General features: G+C 39.2%; 1 protein-coding gene across 2 annotated transcripts in view; it reads left to right on the forward strand.

The window, feature by feature from the left end:
* The first annotated feature begins 1,857 nt into the window (after positions 1–1,857).
* Positions 1,858–26,514, forward strand: part of rabgap1 (RAB GTPase activating protein 1) — an 82,746-nt gene continuing 58,089 nt past the window's right edge. The window contains exons 1-11 of one of the 2 annotated variants that reach the window (XM_014409459.3): positions 1,858–1,988; positions 16,365–16,600; positions 18,859–18,888; positions 19,969–20,230; positions 20,542–20,755; positions 20,881–21,055; positions 23,693–23,853; positions 24,776–24,886; positions 25,704–25,770; positions 25,857–25,959; positions 26,284–26,453. In XM_014409459.3, coding sequence (XP_014264945.2) covers positions 16,448–16,600; positions 18,859–18,888; positions 19,969–20,230; positions 20,542–20,755; positions 20,881–21,055; positions 23,693–23,853; positions 24,776–24,886; positions 25,704–25,770; positions 25,857–25,959; positions 26,284–26,453 — 1,446 coding nt within the window. In that variant the 5' untranslated portion in view covers positions 1,858–1,988; positions 16,365–16,447. The remainder of the gene's footprint in view (positions 1,989–16,364; positions 16,601–18,858; positions 18,889–19,968; positions 20,231–20,541; positions 20,756–20,880; positions 21,056–23,692; positions 23,854–24,775; positions 24,887–25,703; positions 25,771–25,856; positions 25,960–26,283; positions 26,454–26,514) is intronic. The other variant, XM_014409461.3, reaches the window with a different exon arrangement.

Genomic DNA, 26,514 nt, shown 5'->3' on the forward strand with positions numbered 1-26,514 from the left:
ATGCAGCAGGACTATACATTCCTTCCTGCGTGATTGTTGCAGTGCATTTAAACTAATCAAATCAAAGTGGCTGTTAAAAGTGTGGACTTAAACATGAGGTGGTCAGTGTTATTGTGAAGCGTTCATTAGAAATCTCTTATTTCCTAACAGGCTAAGTATGTGTGTGAGCCTGCTGTGATGTGGTGACCTGGTTTTCAATATATTTAAACGGAGTATTGTGCTTTGTGTTCCCACGTACGTCCCTTATGAAACAACAGGCTGGACAGGAAGGGCCAGCATGGCACCGACACAATGAGAACCGTAGGTGTGTTTCTCATAACTGACTGCAGCGGGACATAGTTGTTGTTTTTTTTAAACCCAAGATATGTTGTAAACAGAAGGGCGCCATCAAGACTGTTTTGTTTTGGGGTTCTTTTTAATGAGGTGCAACACAAGGACCAGATATATTTAATAAGTGTATAAAACTAGTGATCAAAAAACAATTTCAAACTACGCAGTCCTTTTTTACAGATTTATTATGTGAAAACTGGAGCTGCATATGAATTTAAACAGAAACTTCTAATGGATAGTTTTTTGCAAAGTGAAAAAAAGGTATTAGAGACTTTTTACCTAAGTAAAAGAATCATTTTTAAATAGCTTAGTAGTTCACAGGATGTATATTTAAATATATTTAAGTTCTTGAACAAAATGTACTCACGTGAAATGGCACTGTTAGAATCATATGTATGATATTTTTCGATTATTTTAGAAATATTTATGTGTATGTATCTTTAACATTGCAGCTGTTGATGATTTTAATTACAGATATATTGCTCTGTAACTTGATCTATAATTGCACTCAAAATATAAAGTGCATGGAAATAGTTAAATGAAGTATAACTACATAAAACCTGAGTAAAGTACTTGCGTTAATGGTCCTATCTGTGCTCTCATCCAGTGGTGGGATTGTACTCTAGTCCAATGCATTTGGGGTGCAGGCAACTAGAGAAGGAGAACCATGTTTCAGAGGGACCATGTACAACCGATTCATCCCTTCTATACATACCCCTGGGCACCATCTACACTGAAGTACTGCAAAATTCTGGGTTTACATTTGATTAACTTGAGTGTGAACTATGGAAACAAAGACTGAAGAGACTGAAGAAGTCACTTGGATGTGTTGAAACGTTTCTCCCACTGAAAACGCTACGTCCAGATGAACAGACTCAACTTTTGGAGATATGGAAACAAAGGTTCTTCTATGTAGAAGTGCATGAATTAATACAAGAGGAGAACATATCATTATTTTATGACTGTACCAACTATTGTACTATTAAGCCAAGGAGTTATATGGTCAGCATCAGCACCACATATGTTTACAACACTAAGAAAAGGAATGAGCACTCAAAGGTAAGAACTTGGGACTTCTGTGAAACCCCAGTCTGCCTTGTCATGAAAGAATGAAACATTAGTGTTTGAAGCTGCTGAAATCCAAGAATAAAGCAACAGGAAGTCTATGTGTAGTTGCACACCCTGAATATTTCATGATTACACCTACTTTCTCACCTGACAGCAGCAACTGTATATGATATAGATATGAAATAGATAAGAAAATCTATGAAATAGAAATGGAAACCTCCATCTATACCATAAAAACCTCCAGAGCCAAGCACAGACATTCACGCCACTTGCAACTGCATTTATTTTGAAAAATGGAGAACAGACTCCTACTTGGCCCAGTGTGTTTGACACTTCTCATTTAAGATGAGCCCTGACTTAAAAAACAAAACAAAACAGACTCGTGTTATCAGTCAAAGCTGCACACCAGCCAGCGCCTCCTTTCTGCATAGACTGAGGAGCATTGACAGACGCATGCGCGGTGTGGTTGTCAGCGGGTTGGTTGGGCTTGTGTTTACAGCTCGGCTGGATGCTGTTGTCTGCTGATGTTATTTGGGAAGTGCAATGTTGTGCCAGCCACCGTTGGAATAAAAATAAAAGTGGGAACCAAGGTAAGCTGTTTTGCACTTGCGCACGCATTTATACTCGAGGTTAAGCGTGACTGTCTCCCTGGTCAGGAGGAAATATACCTGTTTGTTGGTTGGAAGTGCCAGAGTAGCATGGCTAGCAGGCGTTAGCTATCCAGCCATAATACTGTAATGGCCTGTATGAACACTCTGTCCATCGCGGGGCCAGGCAGCGGATTTATCTTAAAGTTATTTGCAACCCATTTACCTAAGAGTTTGCATTGATTGTGTCGTGTTGACGGAAGTGTCTGGGGAAATGTTCACTGTGCGATTAAACATTTTGGTCTGACTTTGAGGCTATAACTGCTATAGCTGTATTAGCTAACGTTAGGCAGGTTGGTGAGGGCTAACTGAAGCAGTAAGTGAACACTGGAGCTAGCGAGCTTCGCACGTTTTAATCGAGAGAAATAGATTAGTGCCTGCTCAGGGACAGGTGTGGTTTAATAGGCTGACAGGTAGCAGTTTTGCCTATATCCACATGGAAATGAATGTGAATGCTAAGCATGCCAGATTGTGTGTAGATGTTACAGTTGTCACTGTAGTGCAGAATATGGACATATATTAATACTTATCAATGCACTCATTATCAGATCGGATCGGTCCTTCCGTATGTTATGCAGTGCGATGGGGACCTCATGAATAAAAGGTCAAATAGCCAAGCATGTACTGAAGGCATATGTGATATTAATATACAAGTCAATAACTTCATAAGATCAGCAGCAGATATTAGAATTAGGCTGTCGGTGCTTTTAACGAGCCTTTCATGCTGTCATTGTTTCAAGAAGACGGAAACTTATAGTGCTATTACAAAATGCCCTGCAGGTATTTGCTGTACTGTTATAGTCACGTGCCAAGGGAATAACCAGGGAGGTTATGAAGTTCTTTCCTGGAATAACTTTATTATTATTATTTTTTAAATCATAGGCAGTCTGCTCTGCAGGACCCATTAACTACCAAAACACAACCTTGGAACAAAACTAGCTGTTTAAATACATTAATAACATTTCGCAAAAGGCCTCATTTTCCAGGGTAGTCCCCTTCAACCTTTTAAACTAACTTCGCTGACCCTGATTTCAATATATCAGAATGAGTGTGTGCTGTGTTACAGCTTCCTCTATGCTCTGTTTTACACTGTTAACATTGCACATTGTCAGTTCTTTAATGAGACAAGTTGTGTCAACACAAACTGACCAGAAGTTATATGCCATATTCCTCTCACTTAATGCTGACGACTACTGTCTGTCTATCTGTCTGTGAGCTTGAACAGTTTCCATCAGTCAGCTGATTGTTCCTGTTGTATTTCCTGAAACTCCAGTATTACGAAGCAAAGCTCGTTGCATATAATGCATTCGGTGCATGCGCTCGATAAGAACAAAACAAAGCCAAAAAAAAGGATTAGACTTTATGTAAATATTTGTTCTATTAACCATCAGCAGCTATATTAGAAGAGGAGGAAAGCCAGCACATTCACAGCTATACTTTATGGAAGCATTATGTTATGCATGTGTTTTCTTCCACATTACACAGTAACATACATAATGCTGGTTTTACTACAGATGCTTATGCACAATAAAGTACTTTATTTGTCTGATAAACAGACCGCTATATGGAGATTGCTATGATTGTTAATTTATGTGGTGTTGATAATATCAGGAACCACTTCATTCATCACTTATGGTAATTAAAACTTATGTTATCTGTTTAACATTAATACTTTTGTGGCTTTAGGGACAACTTAAAAAGCTGCTGAGAGGCTAAGATTGGGCCGTGCCACTTCTCTGATATGTTATCTGGAAAATGTCTCACAGAGATTCTTTCTTTCCTGTATCAGCAAAGAAAGAAGCGACTTACTGTAAAGTGCACTTAACAATCAAAAAAGTAAACAGCGATCACAAAAAAGTGACCAATAAACAAATACCAAACCCACTCCCCCAAATACAAACACATAAATGACATGCACAGGGGGCGATCGTGGCTCAAGAGTTGGGAGTTCGCCTTGTAATCAGAAGGTTGCCGGTTCGAGCCCCGGCTTGGACAGTCTCGGTCGTTGTGTCCTTGGGCAAGACACTTCACCCGTTGCCTACTGGTGGTGGTCAGAGGGCCCGGTGGCGCCAGTGTCCGGCAGCCTCGCCTCTGTCAGTGTGCCCCAGGGTGGCTGTGGCTACAATGTAGCTGCCATCACCAGTGTGTGAATGTGTGTGTGAATGGGTGGATGACTGGATATGTAAAGCGCTTTGGGGTCCTTAGGGACTAGTAAAGCGCTATATAAATACAGGCCATTTACCATTTACCATTTACCATGCACATAGCTCAGCTAATATAAGTATATGACATTACATTATATTATTATTAGGCCCTTACACCATAATAATAAATATCAACCACTAAAGACAATAAAGCAGAGTAAAGATGTCAAACTGAATAGATTTTAGCACCTCCCTCTATCACTACTGTTCAGATGTTTTTTTCCATATCTGGACTGAGATGCGAGTAACACCCCTCATACACACCTGTTTTTGGACAACTGATGTAGACTGAATGGCGAGGGCACCAACTGTTGTGGATTAGTGTTTCAGTGCATGTGCTGTGGGTGAGATGACTCTAATTCATACATTAGTTACATTAGAGTTCAAAAGTTCCCGGGCGTTTGATAACGGTTTACTTTTGGGGGAAATAATGTTTCCGCCAAATAACCAACGAATTGGACAAGTCTGCATCGGCCTCAACTTTGCACAACTGGATTTTGTTGCATGTACTGCTTCTTTGGAGCTTTATGGAGTTATTAAGCTCATTTGTGTCACACTGATGGATGCATCAGGGGCAATTAAGGGTTCAGTATCGTCCCCAAAGATACTGAGCAAGTGTTTCTGTGGTTAGTGAATTACCTGCTCTTCTTCCCAAGTAACAGCTATCCTCATGTTCAGTGTTAATCAAATTTAATTAATAATTAAAAAAAATGTATAGAAAAGACCTGATTACCTTCTGGATTTTAAATGTTATGACTTGGTGGATTAGACGTATTTCCGTCCTCAGTTTATGTGGCTTCTTATTAACGGTAGGGGGAAGCAGTTTATTGGTAAATAAATGTCTGCAGACTGTTGTAAAGCTATATCTAGCTAGCTGTACTGTACCTTGTATGGATGCAGCTGATTTGTATTTGATTCTTAATCATTCAGTTGCATTAGATGAATACCCACGTTGCATGAAACACTTGTGATACTCCATTAAAATCTGTGTCATCACCTAGGTGCACACAAAAACACTGAACACAGACCGAGCAGAAACTAAAAGTGGGCTCATTCAATCATCTGGACTGTTTGTGTTGAGAAGACATTAGCCTGATATCCGCAGACAGCTGGTTAGTATTAGCTGCCCAGCAGGGACCGACTGAATAAATTAGAATCCACATACTGTTCAGTCCACTTCCACGCCCTCATACTCTGTAGCTAGAGATAGCATCTCATCAACAACCACAGGCCGAGAGCTCAGATCACTATGCAGATCTGCGCCTCTTGCAAGACAACATTGTATGCACTGCTCACGAGAGCTGTCTTCTGTGTTTTTTCCTTGATACTCAGTAAATAGAAGAGCTATTTTAAGGTTAAATACATACACACACAAACCCACCCACATTTTTAGATGTGTGATCCAAAAATAGCACTCAATGTTAAGTCACCTGAAACAGAAACTTTGGTTGCATGTTAAAAGCAGGGTTAGATCATGTCATTTCAGCTGCTCATCTTATAAGGGTTGTACCTACCTCTCTATTTTTACTCACAGACCATTTGCACACTTCTTTTGAGTTATAGATGCTGTACGCTTTATTTCTTCCTTTTTCTTTCTTGCAGCCCTGCTTTGTTTTCCTGCATCTGGGCTTTGGCTTTGATAAGAAATTGCTAAATTTTTATTGTTAATTCACTAAACGACAGAAACTTTGACATACATATTTATCACTGAGGTAGGGACAAATGCAAAAGTGAGAATTCATATTCACTTTCAGTTCCATTTTCTGTATGTTCATCACACATAACTATTGTTGCATGCATGTTAACACACATCTAAGTGTCAGCTTTACTTTAAAAGCCATACCTCTATTTTTCAGAGACAACACCACTAAGTAAGTAGCTGTGAATAGCCAGTCCATGGCTGTAGCTCAGTATTTTACAGTGAACAGGTTTGTTGCAATCAGTTCTGTGTTTGTGAAATTAAAGGCAGGCCTGCCGTATTTTATTTAGTCACGTGAGATCATTTTATTGTTGAGCGCGAGTCTTTCGAGAGCATTCATACCACTTTATTAAACCAGGGGCCTCTGACCTGCAGTGAATCTGAATGAAGATTATAATTAGATGCTCACACAGTACAAATAAAATACTGTTTATGTGTGTGTTTCTTTGATTTTGCTTTGTACTGTTACACTCCCATTGTAGTAGATGAGCTGTTCTGTCACTTTTCCTCTTTTCCTCTTTCCTCCTTTTTCCCCCCTGCTATCTCCGCCTGGCTGAAATCAGTGCTGTGAGGCGGGTTGAAAAGGACTGTGGTGCAAGCCTGAATGCTCTGCCTGTGTCTGGCTGTGTCTTCCTCTCCCTCGTGAGGTGCACACAGGGCCCAGCTGGCAGCCCAGAACAGCCCGTTCAGCTGGATAGCAGTGGGAAGCAAAAAAAAAAGAAAGAAGAAGCAGGCATGTGTTTCTAGTGTGTGTATTTTTACACATGGGTTAACATGGTATCCTCCTGTTTTCAACTTAAAATAAACTAAAGTGTGTGAGCCACTTTAAGGGATACACAGACCTCACCACTTTACTACTGTTATCGCTTTGTGTTGATTTATAGTTGATAAATGAGTAGACGATGTAGGTTGTAGTCCTGAAAGAAGATACTCAAAATGAACCTGGCTGCACTTTAAGGCTAAACGTGAGCTTACTTTATTTTCCTCCTTGACAGAGTAAATGTAACTTATATTGGTTTTCACATTTGTAGCATCTCATAGACATGCAGAGTATTCATGTTGAAGTCAGAGAACATTTTGGGAAACAAGCTTTGGAAGAACTATTGCTGCTTCATATCCATATGAACCTATGAAATATGCTGAACAGTTGAGTTATTGGATTCATCCAGGGTGTGGGCTCTTCTCTTCTCTTCAACCTGCTACTCAAAACAAAGAATCATATAGTGATGAGACATAAAAAGTCAAATTAAAGTTGACTGAACAAATTAGTTTAAATTTGCTAAAAACACTCAAGGTATTGGAAATGACCTCCAATTTAAGGCATTTTAGAACCCAGATAATTTTAATGGTCAGTATCCTGACTGACTGGCAGCGATTGTCGATCTTCTTGGAAGTGTACCAAGGCAGTGAAAAGGTTGATAAGGAACAGTGTATCTTGGCAGGAGCAGGCAGAGCTCTGTTGGTGAGGCTAGAAAGGAAACTGGGGTGACAAGGGAAGCATTATAAGTCTTTTGGAGCCTCCTGCTAGTCAAAGTATTAGGTTTGTGTGTGTGCATGCACGTGTTTCTCAGTGAGTGCCTATTTGTGTTCATAATACAGCTGTCTGTGTGTTTTGTAGGGTATGTGACATCCAGCACAAGTGGGTATTTTTAAAAATGTATTTTATGTATGTATGGGTGTATATAGTATTGACTGTTGTATGTGCATAAAATCAAGTTTCGCCTGGCTTTCTCAAATCAAAGTGCAAGTCTTAGTATTTACCTTAAGAAAAGCAAACAACATGCTCTCTGGACCAGCAGGCAGAAGGCCTGACTATTAGACATTATAAAAAAGGTGGACATGGCTTTGGGGTCTGAAAGACGTGAGAAAACTGCCTCCGGGCTTGTGCTGACGAGTTTGTGGGCTTGGTTTCAGAAATAAGTTTCAGGATATGACTTATAATATCCAGCTTATGACTTGTAATGGGCAAGTGTTTAGCCAGTGAGCATGCAGTTTCATAAATCCACCTCTCACTTCTCACATCCAGTTTCAAAATGCTAAGATGAGCAATGGGAAATCGCTTCACAATGGGACTTCAGAAATCAGCGAGTGATGGCACTATAGCTATCCCTAAAGTTTATTTTAGCCATCTTTCCAAAAGTAGTTAAACAATTTGGAAAAAAAATATAAACAGTTAAAACAGGAATAAAGATCTGGACGAATGAAATATGTTGCTGTATGTGAAAAAGTAATTGTCCCTGTCCTGATTTCTTAGGTTTTGCCTGTTTTTACAACACTTGAATATTTCAGATCATTGAAAAGAGTTTAATGTTAGTCTAAGATAACCCATAAAAATTATTTTAAAAAAAATATATAATTTAATTTAATAAGAGGAAACGGCCACCCAAACCTTTCTGGCCCTTTCTCAAATCTTTCAGCCCTGGTTGCTACCAGACCTGCTGGATCAGTTAAATAGAACCTGTCTGACAATGTAAGGTAGGCTCATAGAATGCTCTCAGTCATTGACATCTGAGCGTTCTTAGGTGTCCAAAAAACAACACAAAGGCTCATCTCACCTTTGCCTCACCATAATGATCCCCAAGACTTTTGGGGAAATTTCTGTGGATTGACAGTCAAAAGTTGGACTTTTTTGGAAGATTTGAATCCCACTGCAACTTGTAACAAACTAACACAGCATTTCATAAAAAGAACATCATATCAGCAAACATGGTAGTAGAAGTGTGATGGTCTGGGGCTGCTGTGTTGCTTCAGGGCCTGGGTGACTTGGCATAATTAATGGATCCATGAATGCTGCTCTTTACCAGAAAATCCTGAAGGAGAATGTCTGGCCATCAGTTTATCCCCTGAAGCTCAAGTGCTTTAGGATTATACAGCTTTACAGTAATTCTGAACATACGAGCAAGGCCACCTCTGAATGGTTAAAATAAAATGTATTTTGTTTATTTATTTATTCAAACATAGGTTCATTTAAAAACTGTATTTTGTTAGATCTGAAACATTTAAATGCAACAAAACACTAAGAAAGCAAGAAAGGGGCAAGTACTTCTTCATGCCACTGTAATTTAATATTATTTTACCTGTTTGCTTTAATATGCACTACTTTCGAATTATGCTAGGCACTTTTGCTCTTTCTCTCTCTCTCACTCTCACACTCACACTCACACACACACACACACACACACACACACACACACACACACACACACACACACACACACAAGCCAACTGTGCTAAAAATGGACAGCAGCTGTCTTTGAGCCAAGAGTAGTGTAAACATCTGCAAAGTATCCTCAAGACTGAAAGCCTGCAGGGATGAAAGAGACTGGGGATTGATGCAAAGGACCGTGTCTGAATGCTACTGAGTCTGATGCTTAGTTTTCTTTTGGACTGGTATTTGCTTTACTTTGTCAGATATTCTCTTCAATTAATATTATTTCATATGGAACAAGACAGTTGCCAGACCAAACATCCAAGAGCACAAAATGAGAGTAAACCGTCATATCGCAGAAACCAGTATAGATTTGGCTTATTAATAGCTACAGTTAGTAGTTACAGTTAATTAGTCTTATTGAGGTGTCTATAAAGTATACTGGGATTAGAAAATCACCAAACTATGTATGAAATAACAGCAATGACAATGTTTTAAAATGATCTGCTCAGCAAAGCTATCAGCAGAGTAAATAAGCTGCCAAAGAAGCACAGTCCATAGACACGCATGCAACCGTGTTGTCTGTTGCAACATAAGTAACAACGCCCATGCAGAATGAGAGTTATCATTAAATATTCTCAGTATATACTAGTTTTAACGATATATTTGTGTTACTTTGTACCTACATTGTACACAGTGTATCAAATTATTGTTGCACAACTAACCTGTAAGGTAGGGTCTAAGCAAGTTGTGGTGTGTTCGTCCATTTGCTTTATAGTGTTTATGCTAGTGTGGGATGTTAAAGTAGCACTGCATATTTTTGTTGGTCATTAATATTCAGAAAAGACAGAATAGATTATAACAGGTATGCATGGGAGCACCTTTTTTGATTAGAAAGTGAAACAGGTGGAGAAGGTAAATAGAGGTGTGTGTGTGTAATTTGTGTGCACAGTCCCTCATTACAAAGTGGGTGAAACATAGTTTCTAACTCCTTGGCATTAATTATGATATTTAACCAGTAAAGGTTAGCATAATTGGCTGTCAGCTGAATGGTCTTTGTGTTATGATTGTGTTATAGCTCATTCAGACTAGAGTCGAAATAAGACAACCTTCTTGCAACCAGGAAAGGTCAAAGGTTGCCTGGTGATTGTGTTTAACTTTGTCATATTTGGCAACTGATTGCAAGTAGTTGCAGCTACCAACTGGTTGCCAAGAAGTTGGCCATGCTGATTTTTTTTTTTTTTTTTTGCTTTTCATACACATGAAACATAACAAATGTTAAATAAATCTATTTATATGTGGTTATTTATAATTCTTTACTAGGAAAATATGACAATTCAGTTTAAACATGATCTTGCTTTATTGCCACAACAGGTCGCACATTACTTGTTTTACCCGACTCTGCTCAGATCAGCGGGTTGTTGTGTTTGTGCCTTTCCAAATAGATGTTGCCAACAGGGAAGTTGGCACACTAGTTCTAGCCTCACTTGATAATTGTACCTTGTTTTGCAACACAAATTTAAGAAGAAAAAAGCATAAGAAACAAAAAAAAAAACCCAGAATATTTAGAGGAGTAATCAGATTTTAATTTCCTCAGAGTGGTTTGAAATGATAAAGAGAGCACTTTAATTTATATAGTGCCAATTCACAACAGGTGTGCCCTCAAGGTGCTTTTAAATTGTAGGGTAAAGACCTATAACATAAAAAAAATCTCAATCAGATGGCTCTTTATGAGCAAAGACTTGGCAACAGTGGGAAGGAAAATCTCTCTTTTAACAGGAAGGATCCTGTGGCAGAACCAAACTCTCACAAGGGCAGTCTGCCCCGACCAGGTGGGGGTTAGGAGAAACAAAGGCAAGTAGAGGGAAACGGGGCAAAATACACATGCGAGAGAACCAGTTTAAAATTATTTACTATATGAATGAATAAATGCACTAGTGCTGTATAATTATATCGAGAGTGAAAAAGACTTTAATGAAGAATAAACACTTAGTCCACCAGGGGAAACCCACAGCTGTCTAAGCATATTGCAGCATAACTAAGGGATAGTTCAGAGTCACCTGATGCAGTCCTAATTATAAGCTTATCAAAAAGGAAAGGTTTGAGCCTACTCTTGAAAGTAGAGATAGTGTCTGTCTCCCAAATCCAAACTGGTAGTTCTGCCTTCCATTCTGCCTTTAGAAACTCTAGCAACCACAAGTAAGATCCTGAGATCCAAGAGCTCTGTTGGGACAATATGATACTATGAGGTCTTTAAGGACACGGGGTCTGATTACTCAAGACCTTGTAAGGGAGAAGAAAGATTCTAATTTCAGTTCTGGATTAAACGGGTAAAAAGAAGATAATATGGTAGAAACATGCTCTCTTTCTTGTCCTGTTTGTACTGTCGTTGTAGCATTTTTGCAACCTGAAAATAATGCATTACAATAGTTCAGCCTAGAAGTGATAAATGTATCAGTTAGTATTTCAGCATCACTTTGAGACAGGATGTTTCTAGAATTAGTGATATTGCACAAATGTGAGCAGTGCTACAAATCCATGTAATACTCACATTGAAAGGCACATCCTGGTCATGATTCCAAGATTCCTCTAAGTGTTACTGGAGGCCAATGGCAATGTCATCCAATGTAAGCATCTGTTGAGATGCTGTGTTTCTAAGATTTTTAGGACCGAGTACAATAACCTCAGTTTTGTACGAGTTTTGAGGCAGAATATTAGAGGTCATCTAGGCATTTGTCCTTACAGTTTTTTACAGACGCTAGGACACATTTCTCAATACTTAGGTCCTTTTGCAAAACTCCTCACACAGTGAGCACAACAGAAGTCTATGTGGGCTAAACTGAGGACCAGTTATCATTGTTTTGGCACAAAATGCATTCAATGACTACATCTCTCAAATTTCATGAATTATTTTCTCACTCAGACACAACAACTGCCAAAAATCTTTGTACATACAGGACATTTTGCATGTACTTACATACTGTTTTCAAAACTGTTAAACGTATGGCCAAAACAATAACACAATGCAAAACTTAAAAAGACAGCAAAATCCAACAGCAATATTTTATTGAAACATATTTTAAATCTAAAAATGCAGTTTAACCAGCCACAGCTTATTCTCATTGTAGATGAACATCTACACAGGTGTTACTCCTTCAATTTTTCAACTCCTTCAATTCTGGCATGCCAGAAGATTATTTCCTAGGTGTGTTGGCCTAGATGACATAAGATGTGATGTGGATGAGAACCTGTGGCCAAATGGAGAAGACCGAGTAGAATAGCATTACTGTTGTATGTGTATCAGTGGATGGTGTGTATACAAATTCTTGTATTTTGGGATTACTTAGTGCAAAAAACTAAAAATACATAAACAAATATTAATGAATTCTGCATGATGTCTGATTCATTCCAGTAACATATATTGAAATTATAAACAGAGATGTGTCCTTGTTTTACACAAGAAAACACTGTGTAATGCTACATGTTGTTAGTGTTTTTTAGGTCATTGTTTTGTGGGTGACAAAGTGTGTTTGTCGGCTGTCAACCTTTGCTAGTGTTCTGGAAGAATGAGTTTATTTGAGACCTGAATAAAGTCTTTTGGTAGTTGTAGTGCATTTTGAATGTGAAATGAACTGCTTTGCCAAGCTGAAGGTCAGTTAGGAGAATTGTGTGAAGAGTTTTGCAAAAGTGACCTAAGTATTGTGAAATGTGTCCTAGCGGCTGTACAAAACTGTAAGAGATTCTGTAACAAACCACGGCAGACCCGGCGACGCATCCATACGCTTTTCAGCATTTTTCATCGACTCTCGGTTGCTGTTCACAGTCACACGCACACACAGCTGCAGCTTTCCAGCTCGCAGCTGAACACACTGACAACAACCAAACCAGGACCACACTAACACCGTTGGGGAACGCTGGTGGCAGTGGCGGCGGTGCCGGCCAGGACCAGGCCCGAGCGGCCAGATTCTTCCTGCAGGCGGCGTGATGCCACCACCTGTTCCCACTGTGTGCCCACCATTTCGGCCACCATTCGGGCCAGCTCATCCACTTGCTGGCCTGGTTGTGGGTCCGTCATGCCTCCCATCCTGGGTTTCGGCACTACTGTGACAAACCACGGCAGACCCGACGAGACATACATGCTTTCCAGCATTCTTTATTGACTCTCGATTGCTGTCCACAGTCACACACACACACTGCTGCAGCTTTCCAGCTTGCAGCTGAACACACTAACAACCAAACACAGGACCCTACACCAATTTTAAGCTGGTGAGGCAGGATTGTGATGCCGTGCAGGTGTGTCCGCCTTCCCTGCCGTGGCACTGCCGACTACACTCCGCCACACATGCCTTTACACATGCCTGACATTATCTGCATAGCTGTGAAAATGTTCCTTCGAATGATACTGCCTAAGAGAAGCTCTTAAAAAGTATTGGTCCCAGCACAGAGACCTGTGGAACTCCATAATTAACCTATACAATTAACCTATTGTTGTTAATTATTAGAGGTGGGAATCACCATACAACTCACGATACGATATTATCACAATACTTAATGCACGATACGATATTATTGCAATTTTTAAAAATATTTTGCGATATTCAAATTCTGTACATAAAGGTAAACTTTATCAATATTCATTTTATCTAATATCAAAGTCTTACACTCAGTCTTTCTCTCATTTCAGTCAGTTTTATTGTTGACAAACTGAACTGTTTGTATTACAGTCTAGTCCAACTTAACTGAATGCAACCATCTGGTACAATTATAGCTATTCTGAACTATGCAATTTATGAAAACTATGCAGCCCCTTCAGCAACTGAAGAATTTGAAAGTAAATTAAAACAAAATATAATTTTACATTAAATAAAAAAAGTTTTGAACTTAATTAAAATAAAACATGTCTTAAATTAAAATAAGTAAACTGTCATGTTTATTGCTGCCAAAAAACAAGTTAAACACATTTGGACAGTGAAGAAATGTCAGGATTCTTGCTCAGAAAAAGGAGCTGATCAACATGCTCTGAAGTCAGAGCGTGTTCCAGTCCACAAAAAATGGTTTGTAACAAAATATCGATTTCTGCTGTCCCTGTATCGATACATTATTAGCAAACAAAATATTACCATACTACACAGTATCGATTTTTTCCCCCCACCCCTATTAATTATGGAGTCTGAATTATTGTGTACTGTGAGAATATGACTCAAACCACTGTAGCGCAGTATCTTTAATACCGAATCTCTGTAATAAAGTATTGTGGTCTACAGTATCGAGTCCTTCACTAATGTTGCTTGTGTACTGTGATGATCTCTGAAACCTGAAATTCTTAAAATCAACCATTCATCTACAGGTGATCAGTTAGCTGCTTACAACTACTCTTTCAAGAATTTTTGAAAGAAAAGGAACACTGAAGATTATCCTATAATTAGCTAAGACAGCTGGGTCAACTAGAGGCTTTTTAAGTAATGGTTTAATTACTGCCACATTAAAGGCCTGTGGTACATAACCCGCGAATAAAGATAAAGATAATAAAGTGAATACGGTTGATGGTTTTGAGGAAGTATTTACTGAAGCTAACTTTGAAAGATCAATTGGAGAGTTAAAGTTTAAAATAAATAAGAGCAGTTTTATAGGTGCTGTACATAATGATACATCTGTGGGACTGCTGTGAAAAATTTTCTTCTCTAATGGTGAAAATTTTAATTGTGAAGAAATTCATGAAGTCATTACTAATTAAGTTCAACAAAGCTCGGACTCTTTCTCAGCCTGGCTAGAGTGCTGAAAGGAAACCTGAGGTTATTCCTGTTTTCTTCTAATAGTAAGTGAATTAATGTTGCATCTTTACAAGGGACTTTTTTTTAAAAAATAGAGCGACAAATTATTTTTCCAAGTCAAATAAAGGTGAAACGCTAGTATGGGCAGAAATCTGTGCCATCAGAAACTGAATTTGAATAAGTTAAATTGCTCGGATTGAATCTGAATTGTAACTTGAATAAATGCTTTTACAAACTGAATATGAATTAGCCTAATTTGAAATTCTATTTATTGGTTTGAAAATGATCATCACTGAATTGAAATTGAATTTTATATTTTGAAAATGAATTCATTTGCTTTGAAACCGTATTTTATCCTTTAAAAATTTAGCGAGAGCCACAGTATCCAGAGACGTACACCGAGAGGATAAACCTTAAGCTGTCAATAATAAATTGCAGCCTAAAAATAACAATCATATCACCAGCAAAATCACGTAACCTCTAATATAGACGTTTATTTTGGGTCAGTGTGACTGTGTTTGTGTTATCTCTAATAATCCAGATTGACCTTTTGTCCTGATACTTTCTCATTGTTAAACCTGCTTGCTTTGGGTGGGTTTTTTTCCCCAAAGCAAGAAGGGCAAGGGCAAAGGTGGACACTGAGAAAAATAGATTGCAGGGTGAGTGATGAGGCAAAAAGAGAAGTGAAAGAGGGAAAGGGAGGAGCAGCGAGAGGAAACGGCCAGAAATGCTTATGGGTGTTTCCTGCCACCTCTCTTGTTTAGAAGTTACCTCATGCCTCAATACTAATAATAGAGCTTTGCCTGGATTTCCCTACCTTAATGCTAATTCTTATCTCAGTGTGAACTACACAGTGGCATCCCACAGTCGTAATTTACCAGCAGAGTCAAAAGTTGTTATTTGCAGTTGTGGTGGCTGGTTGGTGTTGCAGGGATGCATTTAGGAGTGCATGTACTGCAGTTAGATTATTTAGTGTGTGCTTTTACATTGTTCAATGTATTTTTGTGAACTTGTGATTCATTAGTGTGAAACCACAGCTGAGACTTTGTAGATGGAACATGGGTCAAATAGATGGTTGTAAAAAGTTGTCTTTTTCCTTACTTCCTCACTGTCATTCGCATCACCATAGCTTTGCAATGCATGTAAAATCAAGCTGTTTTTGCAAACTAGTCTACTTTATTCTTCTGAAGCATATAAAATTGCTTTAAATGACCCACAGATGCTTTTTCTTTGATTTTTCTGGTTTCATTGCTTCATCATTTTATTCTCTTGTCTATCACCTTCACTTGAACTAAGCTTCGTTTTGCGCTCTTTTGTTTTTTTGCCTTTCTCTGGGTAATGACCTCTTTCTTTGGGGTGTTCAAAAGACCTCTAAAAGTGAATCACAAGTACTTTCACCATTTTTAGAGCCACTTGCCTTTCTATAAGATGCTTTTCATGGATCTCATCTCATCATGACTGTTTTCTGCTTCTTTCTTTTTATTTATTTTTTTCTAGGGGATTTTGCTCATCATCTCCCACCACTTCCGCCTTCCGTCTTCCATTCATGAGCAGCGTGGCTGAATTTAACAGCGGCAGCCATGGATGACAAGGGCTCGGTGGGGAAGATTAGCGTGTCTTCAGACTCAGTGTCCACTCTCAACAGTGAGGACTTTGTCCTTGTGTCCCGGCTGGGGGACGAGACACCCTCCTCTACTAATAATGGTAGTGATGACGAAAAGACAGGACTGAAGGTAAGGTTGGCTGGGTGTAGGTACGGATGGAAGTGCAAGGTAGAAAAGGGGGACTTGTTGGAGATTAGGTGCACTAATAGTCACTTAGGCACAATGGCATAAGGGTCTTCCCATTAAAAAACTTCCATGAAAAGCCTTCCACCTGACACCCCAGGAATCAGCTTTTTTTTTTTTTTTTTTTTAAGATAAATTTACAATTTTACATAAGTAGTTGCAAGTTTACTTTCATATTTCTAACATTTATTACAAGTTAGAGGGTCTCAAAGTGGTTAGAGGGGTTCAAAAAAAATTTAATGCATGTTTTTTCCAGCATTTGAGCATCAAGATGACGGAGTATGTTGTAGTTTCAACAGCAAAACTGCACCATATTTATGTCTACGACATAGAGTAGCAGAAACAAGCATTGGCACCCGAGGTGTGTGTGTGTTTGTTTTTCTTTTTTAATTTTACTGAAGAAACCTTTATCAAAACATAGTGAGTGCGTGATATAAGAGGTCCTGTCTTTATTTACACTTTTTTTCTTTATCTGAATTCACACTCATCTTCCAGCTGCAATTTCTTGAGGGTCATTCATTTGCTAATATAGTCCTATTTTAACACAACACATAGGTTATGTAAAATGGAGAAACATTGGTGAAACGTGTTCTGCATAAGGGTCACAGAGGGTCAGGTGGGAACTTTGTTTTAGATTAGGCTAATTTTTTAATAGATAGATTTTTTTATATGGCCTTACCATTAAATTCCAGAGGTGTTTTTACTTTGAATAGACTCATTAATAATAACAGTTAAGATGGCCTGATCAGATAAGTAGAATAAACTGTACAGTATAAAGTAGGAAACCAAACGAGAATGTCCAGCACACTAAATGGTGTGACTATTATTACCTTGTGTGTTAATTAAATCTGATGGACCATGATATATCAAAACATCTCAATGTTTATTCATCTTTATTTATTTGTTAGAAATAGAACTCATAAAAAAGCAAATTAGGAATTACAGTTTATACAGATTCATGTTGCTAACATACTGTTTTCATTACTAACAACCATCTTTTTTTTCTTTTTTTTTAACATCTAGCAGGGTTTGTTAATTTCACACTCTTAACCATAAACCAGCATTTATTGTTTTGCTTCCTCATTCTCACTTTGCCTTTTTTGCCGTAGTTGGTCATAGTTGGTGTTTGTATTTGCTACTTTTAATGACGAAGCCCTTGGTGATTTGTGCACATCCACATAAACTGAGGGTAAATTGTCTGGTTAAGTTTCCCTGTGCTGTTTAGGCTGCAAATGAAGGATGTCATTCATGCATCCACCGCCAGATATTGTTGCCACTGAGTGTGATTAAGTTGGATGCTATTTAACTTTGGGAGACCGTTTCCCAACTGCTGTGTCAGTCAGGTGCTTGTGTTTAAATGCGTAATATGATATTGTGCTATAGCGAGGCTGACTTACAGCTTGTTTTCTATGGTTGAATTCACTGCTCAACTTTGAAAGATATCCAGGTATTGTGGTGATATAACCTTGCTTTGACCCATTGCTGGGGAAAATATCGGTGCTTTGTGATGCGGGCGTAGCTCTTTTCACAATATAAAGACTTTCTAGGAAATAATTGTGACTGCCAGCCACTATCCTGTGTGTGTCCCTAATGGGTTCAGATTACCTCTCTTCGCCTCTTCTGCTCGATCTCTTCACAGGATGCATTTTGTCCACGTGTCTCTCAGTTTAGTTGTTATCATGTTTCTTTTTATTGAGTTGCCTTAAGAAGCGGCCTCACACGTTCGGACTATTTTCATTACTGTATGTCACTCATGTACGATACCTGTTTGTTTGTAAAGAAAAGTTATTCTGTAAAGTTCCCAGAAGATGGCGCCAGCAGAGCATAGATGTTCAATATCCATTCGCTAGAAAGTTGCTCTGCTTTGACCTTCTGTCGTGTTCTGTCTTTTGAGTTTTCATATTTCATTCATAAGACCAGTGTCTGTAAAAGCATCACAGCTCTTTTTTTATGGACAATAAAATCAAGTTTTTGCGCTGCGTATTTTGCCATCGTCTGCCTGCTGTCAGATGGTTAAAAAGCAGAACGTGACACACATCCTCTGTTCTCACAATGTAATGGCGAAATCACTCCATCCACTGGCACGCGGTCATCCAGACATCATGTTTTGGTTTTTGCCGACACACTCTTGTGCACATCTCCCTCCAGTCAGCCCATCCAGTCAGCAGAGGAGTCAGTGTCTAAACTTGTTGTTTGTTATGCAGGTGATTTCTGAGGAAGGGGTCAGCTTTAAGGTCAGTCTCTTCTCTCGCTCTCTTTCCTTTCCTCAGCTTCTCTCTTGCTTGTGAATATTATTCACCTTATTCTTCCTGTGATGTGATTCAGTGGTGATTCTGTCTGTGATTATTTGTGCTTTCTGTAATTTTGCCGTCTGTCCAGCGATGGCCTCAGCTCTTTAATACTTTGGATTTGATGATGTTAGAATTAGACTGTAGGCTGTAGTTATGCAACAGTCGCCCAGGCTTGTAGCACTTCCTGTAAAGGCCCTCTACAGCTACACAGTTACAAAACGTCAGAAGTGTGAACGTCAATATAGAATTGATAGCACACTTACGCTTGTTTAGAATGCTTTTTCTTTTTTTTATCATGTTAATAGTCCTGTGTCACTAAGATAATTGGCAGTGGTAGTATCCATCCTGCAAATATATTAAGATAATTAAGTCCAGCAGCAATGGACAAATGACCTCATTCTTTTCTGCCAAAGACATAAATTAGGTTTTACTCTATCTGTTTGGAAAAATGTTCTATATTTTTACATCATTTTTGTTATCCTTAAATGATCAATACAACAGTGACCCCTACCGGCTGATCTCCTTTTCTTATACAGCTTTTGGATGCTGCTGCAGCAGGCAGGGAACAGGCATTTACCTCACTTTGTGCTGTTTGGCCAAGCTCAAGGTTTCAGTTGATACTTTCATTTATAATCAGTGTTGGCATAACTCTAAAGTCTTGATACGTCCACCCAAAGTGATCTCAATACAATGTACTAATATTGAAATATACCTAAGATACATCTTTAATGGCCAAACTGAAACAAGTGATTCATACCTTAAACACGCTGCAGTCGCTCAAAATACATTTCCATGTCACTGTTATGGGCAAGGCAACTGCATGTTTCTGCAAACTGCAAAACTCAATAATAATTCTTAATTCTGGTTAAATTGTTTGTTTGTTTTGTGCTTTTTTTGTGGTTGGGTGCATGATTATTTCTGTGTGTGTGTGTGTGTGTGTGTGTGTGTGTGTGTGTGTGTGTGTGTGTGTGTGTGTGTGTGTGTGTGTGTGTGTGTGTGTGTACACCTATGTGTGTGCATCAGATTGTAGGCAATGGAAGTGAGCAGCAGCTTCAAAGGGAGCTAGAAGATGTCCTCATGGACCCATCAATGGCTGACGCTGGCCTTGCGTCAGAAGCAAGGATGGATGATCTCGGTAGGGGCGATCATGCCCTTTATACCACAGCGTCACCTGTAGCCCCAGGCACTGACCCTCTGAGCGCACCCCCACCGCCACCCAAGCTGGAAATGGTGCTTCCTGTTCAGACAGCCCAAGAGAGTGAGCTGAATGAGAGGTCATACAGAGGCAAGTCAGGATGAGATGAAGTTGAATCATATTTATACCGACAATTTTACATCACATGTTTTAAACCATCCTGTTTCCTCATTCGTTTTGTTTCCTAAAGGATGAGGACTGTTGTCATTTTGTTCTTGGTTTCCTTGAATTTCATGAATTTTGCCAATTGATGTTATATTTTTTCCTTAAGCTTCTCTTACTTTTCCATTCCTTCTTTCTAACCTCCTCTCGCATGAAACTGTACAGCTGAAAGATTATAATAGATGTCATAATATTATCCTTTTCTTTCTTTCACTGCCTGTCTTTTCTCATAACTGCAGCTGATGAATCATCATCAGAATGTAGTCCTGGCAGCCCCATCCCAGATGAGGACAGCGTCGTGTTCAGCCAGCTGACATATCTAGGATGTGCCTCAGTCAATGCCCCCCGGAGTGAGGTAGAGGCCCTCCGTATGATGAGTATCCTCAGAGGGCAGTGCCAACTCCCCCTGGATGTTACACTGTCTGTGCCAGGCGTGTCTGAAGGGACTGTCAGGTAGGGCGAAAATATAGATTTTCGGTCAGTTGTGTGGATTAGTTCTAGTGCAGATGTCCAAACTTGGTACACTCTTGTTTCTTTTAAGAATTTAAACAACAGTAATTTTATTGGTGTTTTAACAGGTTGTTGGATCCACACAACAACACTGAGATTGCCAACTATCCGATCTATAAGATTTTGTTCTGCGTACGAGGCCATGATGGCACACCGGAGAGTGACTGCTTTGCCTTCACTGAGAGCCACTACAATGCTGAGATCTTCAGGATCCATGTTTTTCGCTGCCAAATCCAAGAGGCGGTAAGCATTCACTGATTATGCAACTGTCTTTGTCTAACTTAATACCACTATGTGGTATATAAGGCACTCTTTTCCAAGCTAAGGTCACAACAACAACTAGAGTAGCCAACCCCAAAAAGTTTGCAAGCAATGTAGTTGCTATTCAGTTAGTGAACAAAAGGGGGAGTGAAAGCTTCTTGATTTTATATATGGCACTGCCGTCTCTTCTTTTCACACTATTGCACCCCTCAAGTACAAATACATGTGCACACACTTGAGTTGTGGACACGGCAGCTCTGGGGGTGACCTGATGTGGCATTAGGACGCCGGTGTTGGTTTCTTTGGGTCTTGTGGGCCACGGGCACTCAATCAGTGGAGAGTTTGTGGATTCAGTCAAAGTCAAGTTTTCTGAACCTTTTATGATTGCGATAATTCAAGAAGTCTGGGGTAGGACACAGCTCTTAGGCAGCATGGCTTAGGTTGGTGATGTGTGTTAAATTAACATTCACATAAATGTCCCAAAACAATTTCCTAGCCTGTAATGAGATGATTGGTGTATCTGCCGATTATTGTAATGCTGTGTATGCAGTAGGTTCAGCAGAAATGTAAAGGAAGAGAAGAAGGTACCCGCTCATGAAACTGGGTTAAAGCTCTGCTTTCAGTGTTCAGTGACCTGATTTCTTCATCATGAAAGCCGTCTCCTTCAGTGTCACAGTGAGCCCCCAGACACTTCATCCTGTTATCCAGTTTCCGAGACTCCGATCTGTAATACACATACTCACTAAAACACTGATGCAAATACTCTCACTCAAATTAAAAAATATTCTGGACATCTCTGTTCTCTTCTTGGCACTCTTCATCTTGCACCCACCCTTCTCTTCCTTCAAGTGCCATAGCAACAAACCAGTCCACAGCATCTCCTGCTTTTTTGGGCCTCCCTTTCAGATTATTAGACTGTAGCGAGTCAGCCCATTGGTTACCCGTTCGTTTGGGGAGAAAGCTGCTCTTGTCATATGCATCACATCAGCTTCAACTTCACAGTAAACAGTTGACAAAAACTTGCCTCTCTCATCCAGAGATGTGTATCTATTTCTATGTAATTCACATCAGTTCAGCTTCAGTAGATGGGTTTTACAGAAGTATTCTAGGATCCTAAGAAGCTGATGCAAGTGAAACACAAATTGGCAGCTGAAGCTGATTTTTACCGTGACATCATTTAAGAATGTCTCAAAGCTTCGTGTGCACGGAAAGTACATGAAGAAAGAAAAAGCTGGCAAGTGTGAAAAAACATCCCGGGTGGAAATAAAAACAGTGTAACAAGACATTTAACACGCACCAGATCCTTAAAGGCTGCATTTTTTAGATACGGATCAAATCCAAACTTCTTATGTAATCGATTTCACAAGTTTGAGTTGAGATCAGGGACGGACTCTTTGAATGAAACTCCAGTTGTTGGGAGTAAAGGATGAAATAGTTGCCCTTTTGTTTTTGACAGCCTCTTTTGCAGAGAAAAACTGGTATTAGTTGATAAGACCTTAATGCTATTTTGGCTTGTGTGGGGCTATTTGAAAAGCACTCTGTATCAAACTAAGTTCTGCCTGCCCCGATTAGTTCTGGCGTACAACTGCCTACAGAGAGTTCCTTCGTGAAAAATGAAGATGTTGACAGCTGATCAGTTTTAAGCAGCACAGAACAACAGTCCCATTGTATTACATGTACCAATACAGGGGGTAATTTCCCCCCCCCATCTAGCTCTACTCATCCCCCATCTCTTACATCCTGTCCAGTGTTGTTTCTCAATAAATAGACCTCCTGCGATCTCCTAACATCCCTGTACTGTACCAGAGATAAAACAAAGACTTTCTGTAGCAGAGGTTAGAAGCTGCTTTGTACTCTGGTCTCGTGAAAGAGCCGAAGAGCATTGTTATTTATTGATAACCGCACTTTCCCCCACCCCACCCCTCTAGTCACTGACCCCCCATGAGCGGTGCTGTTTACCGGAATTAGAAATGATCCAAAACCACTCTGCAGTGGTCCTCTAGTTGGGGGGATAGCTCTGTTTATTATCAGCCACATATGTCTCTTTAGTAGTAAGTGGACAGAAAAAAAAACTTTGCTCGCTGTGAAACCTGTGCATTTAAAGTCCCCTCAGTGGAGACGATGTAAATAAATTATTACCACCTTGTGTTTTCACACTTGACAGACTCAAGCTCTGTCTCTAGCTCTTGCTCCTCTTGAGACTTGGCAAACCTCTGGTACAGCTTGCTTTATGTTACACAGGAACAACACCCCCACACTCAAAGTTCAAAATTAAATACAATTCAAAATGGTTAATCTGCTGAAGGTCTCTTCTGTTCCTCATAATTATGACCAGACAAATTCCACTTCGACCACTTGCACTATCCTTGTCTATGGTTACAGCACAGGAAACCTAAATCATTTGGCTGGAAAGCTTTAGCTTGTTAGTATTCTTCCTCTTTAACACTTTCAGTTTTTTTACTTTGCAACTGTTATCTTGTGTTTATACCATGTTTTGTTGAGTTTGCCTGTGTTTTTTCTTTGACACTCTTAAATTATATGTCTGTGTTAGAAGACCTTTAAATTTATATTGTCTTTTGGGATAGATATTCATTGTGCGCATTTACTTTGCTCCTGCAGGTTAGTAGGATACTGTACAGCTTTGCCACAGCCTTTCGGCGGTCAGCTAAGAGGGCAGTTCTGTCGTCTCAGCAGGCTCCCCCTCTCACCCCTGACAGTGACTTGTTTACATTTACTGTCAGCCTGGAGATTAGGGAGGACGATGGCAAGGGTACTTTCAGGTGGGAGTCACATTCACTCATCATGCATTCTAATTTTTAATCCATCATTGAATTCAAAAGTGCAATTTTAGCTGTCTATTGGAGTGTAAAATGTTTTAGTCAACATATTACACATATAAATATGGGAGCATACATCCTTAATTTTAAGAATCAACTTTTTTTTGTTGTTGTTGTTTTTTACTACTAAAGTCCCAAACCTTTCTGGGATGGGTGCTGCCCATGAGGGGAAGCATCCCCTAATTGGTTTGGGTAAAAATGATGAAAGGAACTTTGCACTGATTTATTTAAAAAAAAGAAAAAAGTATTCTTTGGTCTCTGATGTTAACCAATCAAACACACTTTTTACCACAAGATATAACAACAAAGTTCCTGTGTTTTTTTTTTTTTTTTTTTTCATCAATCCTTCTTCACAGGTTGTTTTTATTTTATTTTCCCATAGTCCCGACTTACTTCTATGTGATGACAAGCAGCCCAAAGGGTCAGGTTATTTGGAAAACAAAATAAAACAAGCAAAAATATGCCCGTGGATATTTTTAGCCGACTCGTATTTCCTCCTTATTAGCATTGGGTTATTTTTAGTGTTCCAACTTCCAAGCAAGCGGCTTCTACATGCAGGAACTCATGGCCTGCTTTTGTTTTTTCTTTGATAAAATTAAATTAGCAAGCCTCTGAAGACACTTTAAATGTTGACATATATTCTGTAACAATAACATTCACATTTTGAAATAGTTTTTCCTTCTCTACAGTGTAAATAATCCCATCAATCTGAAGTCATACAGCAGATTTACAATATAAATTGATGATAGTGGGGCTTCTGTTTTGGTTTTTTTTAGTGGGGGGGGGGTTGGTCGGGATGAAAAGTGAGAAATTCCAGCATGTAGACACTCTAATTAGACTGTAAAAATATTTCTTCTCTTTCCAGCGCTGTGGCAAAAGACAAGGACAAGCAAAGCTTCAAGCTGCGTGCAGGACTGGACAAGAAAATTGTCATCTATGTTCAGCAAACCTCAAATAAAGAACTGGCTATTGAGAGGTAAGATAAAGAGTTAAAACACTTATACTCTCATGCACACACATCTTCAGAATATAGGTCAGCATTTTACTAAGCAGTGCCCTGGAGTCCTCATGATTAAGTGTTTTTGTGAATTTTAGTTTCATGCAGTGATCAAATATGTCTAAATTTCTCATAAATGATGGTCGTGCTCAGAGGCATTGAAGGTCTTTTTGTTCAGAGTTCTTTTTAAGTTGTTTCTAATTAACTGAGAGAAGTGGAGTGGTTTCAGATGAGTTATTTTAAAAAAAGAAAGAAGAAAGAAAAGAGGAGAAAAAACCACACGAGGTGGCTCTTAACTTGATAAAAGAATGTGGAAACAATCTAAGTTCATGTAAACGGCCATAAATGTCCATAAAGTTGACCAGACATTCTTAAGAAGTAAGTCACTCTGTAATAAACACCTTCACATCCGTATGTCAGTCCATGTCAAGAACCGTTGTTAGGTGGTGATCGAGGTTAGTCTCATTTTCCACACTTTAATAAATCAGTGGAAATTTAAACATTTCTTTACCCTTTTTGCAGACTTTCATCCTCGCCATGATTTGTTCTTGATTTGTGAACCTAGAGAAGGTGACGATTTTAGTGGAGTGTTTAACGTTCTCCGTGCTCTGGTCTGTGTTAGAGGATCATTTCAGGAAGCTATTATTGGTAACATGTGTGACCTTTTTTTTTTTTTAACGATTTTTTTATTTTATTTTTTTTTGAGAGATTCATAGTCGTATGCCTCGCGTTTCTTTCCCCCTTATGTAATCATATTCCTAGCACATTTTTCTTTCTCTATATGTGCTTTCCTTAGGTGTTTTGGACTCCTGCTCAGCCCTGGGAAAAATGTGAAGAACAGTGACATGCACTTGCTAGACCTGGTGGGCCCCTTTTTTCACTTTTCTATGTGTATCTATGCGTTTGTTGTTCTGTGTTTGCTAACTTCTTGAGACTTGTACCTCCTCAGGAGTCAATGGGAAAGAGCTCAGACGGGAAGTCTTACATCATCACAGGAAGTTGGAACCCCAACACGCCTCAGTTCCAGGCTGTGAATGAGGAAACGCCTAAAGGTAGGAGCCAAGAATCAATTTAAGATTTGTATAAGACATAAATAGTTTTCATTAGTGATTATTTCCTTAGTTTATTGGATTGCTGGCTGGTTATTCACTCATATTTCACGGCAGTATGTGACAGAAGTATTTGAGTGTGGTGGTTATTAACAGAACTTTGCCCAAGCCAAGCTGTAGAGAAATAAAGGATATAATAAATGGACATTGTAAAAAGGAATGATAACGATAACAGTTGTTTTTAATATATTAATTACTTGTAGATGGAAAATTCGGTCAGTAAGTACAGATAATATTGTAACTTCTGTCTTTTTTTCCCCCCTTCAGATAAATTCATGTACATGACAACAGCAGTGGACCTGGTGATTACAGAGGTGGAAGAGCCCGTTCGTTTTCTTCTGGAGACGAGGGTCAGAGTGTGCTCCCCAAACGACAGGCTGTTCTGGCCCTTCAGCAAGCGCAGCTACACCGAGACTTTCTACCTTAAACTGCGACAGGTTTGTCAAATCATGAAGCAATCTGCATTTAAATTAATTCAGCCGATGGTCTCTGTGACCA

This window comes from Maylandia zebra, linkage group LG7 (assembly GCF_041146795.1).
Source record: "Maylandia zebra isolate NMK-2024a linkage group LG7, Mzebra_GT3a, whole genome shotgun sequence".
Taxonomy (NCBI): domain Eukaryota; kingdom Metazoa; phylum Chordata; class Actinopteri; order Cichliformes; family Cichlidae; genus Maylandia; species Maylandia zebra.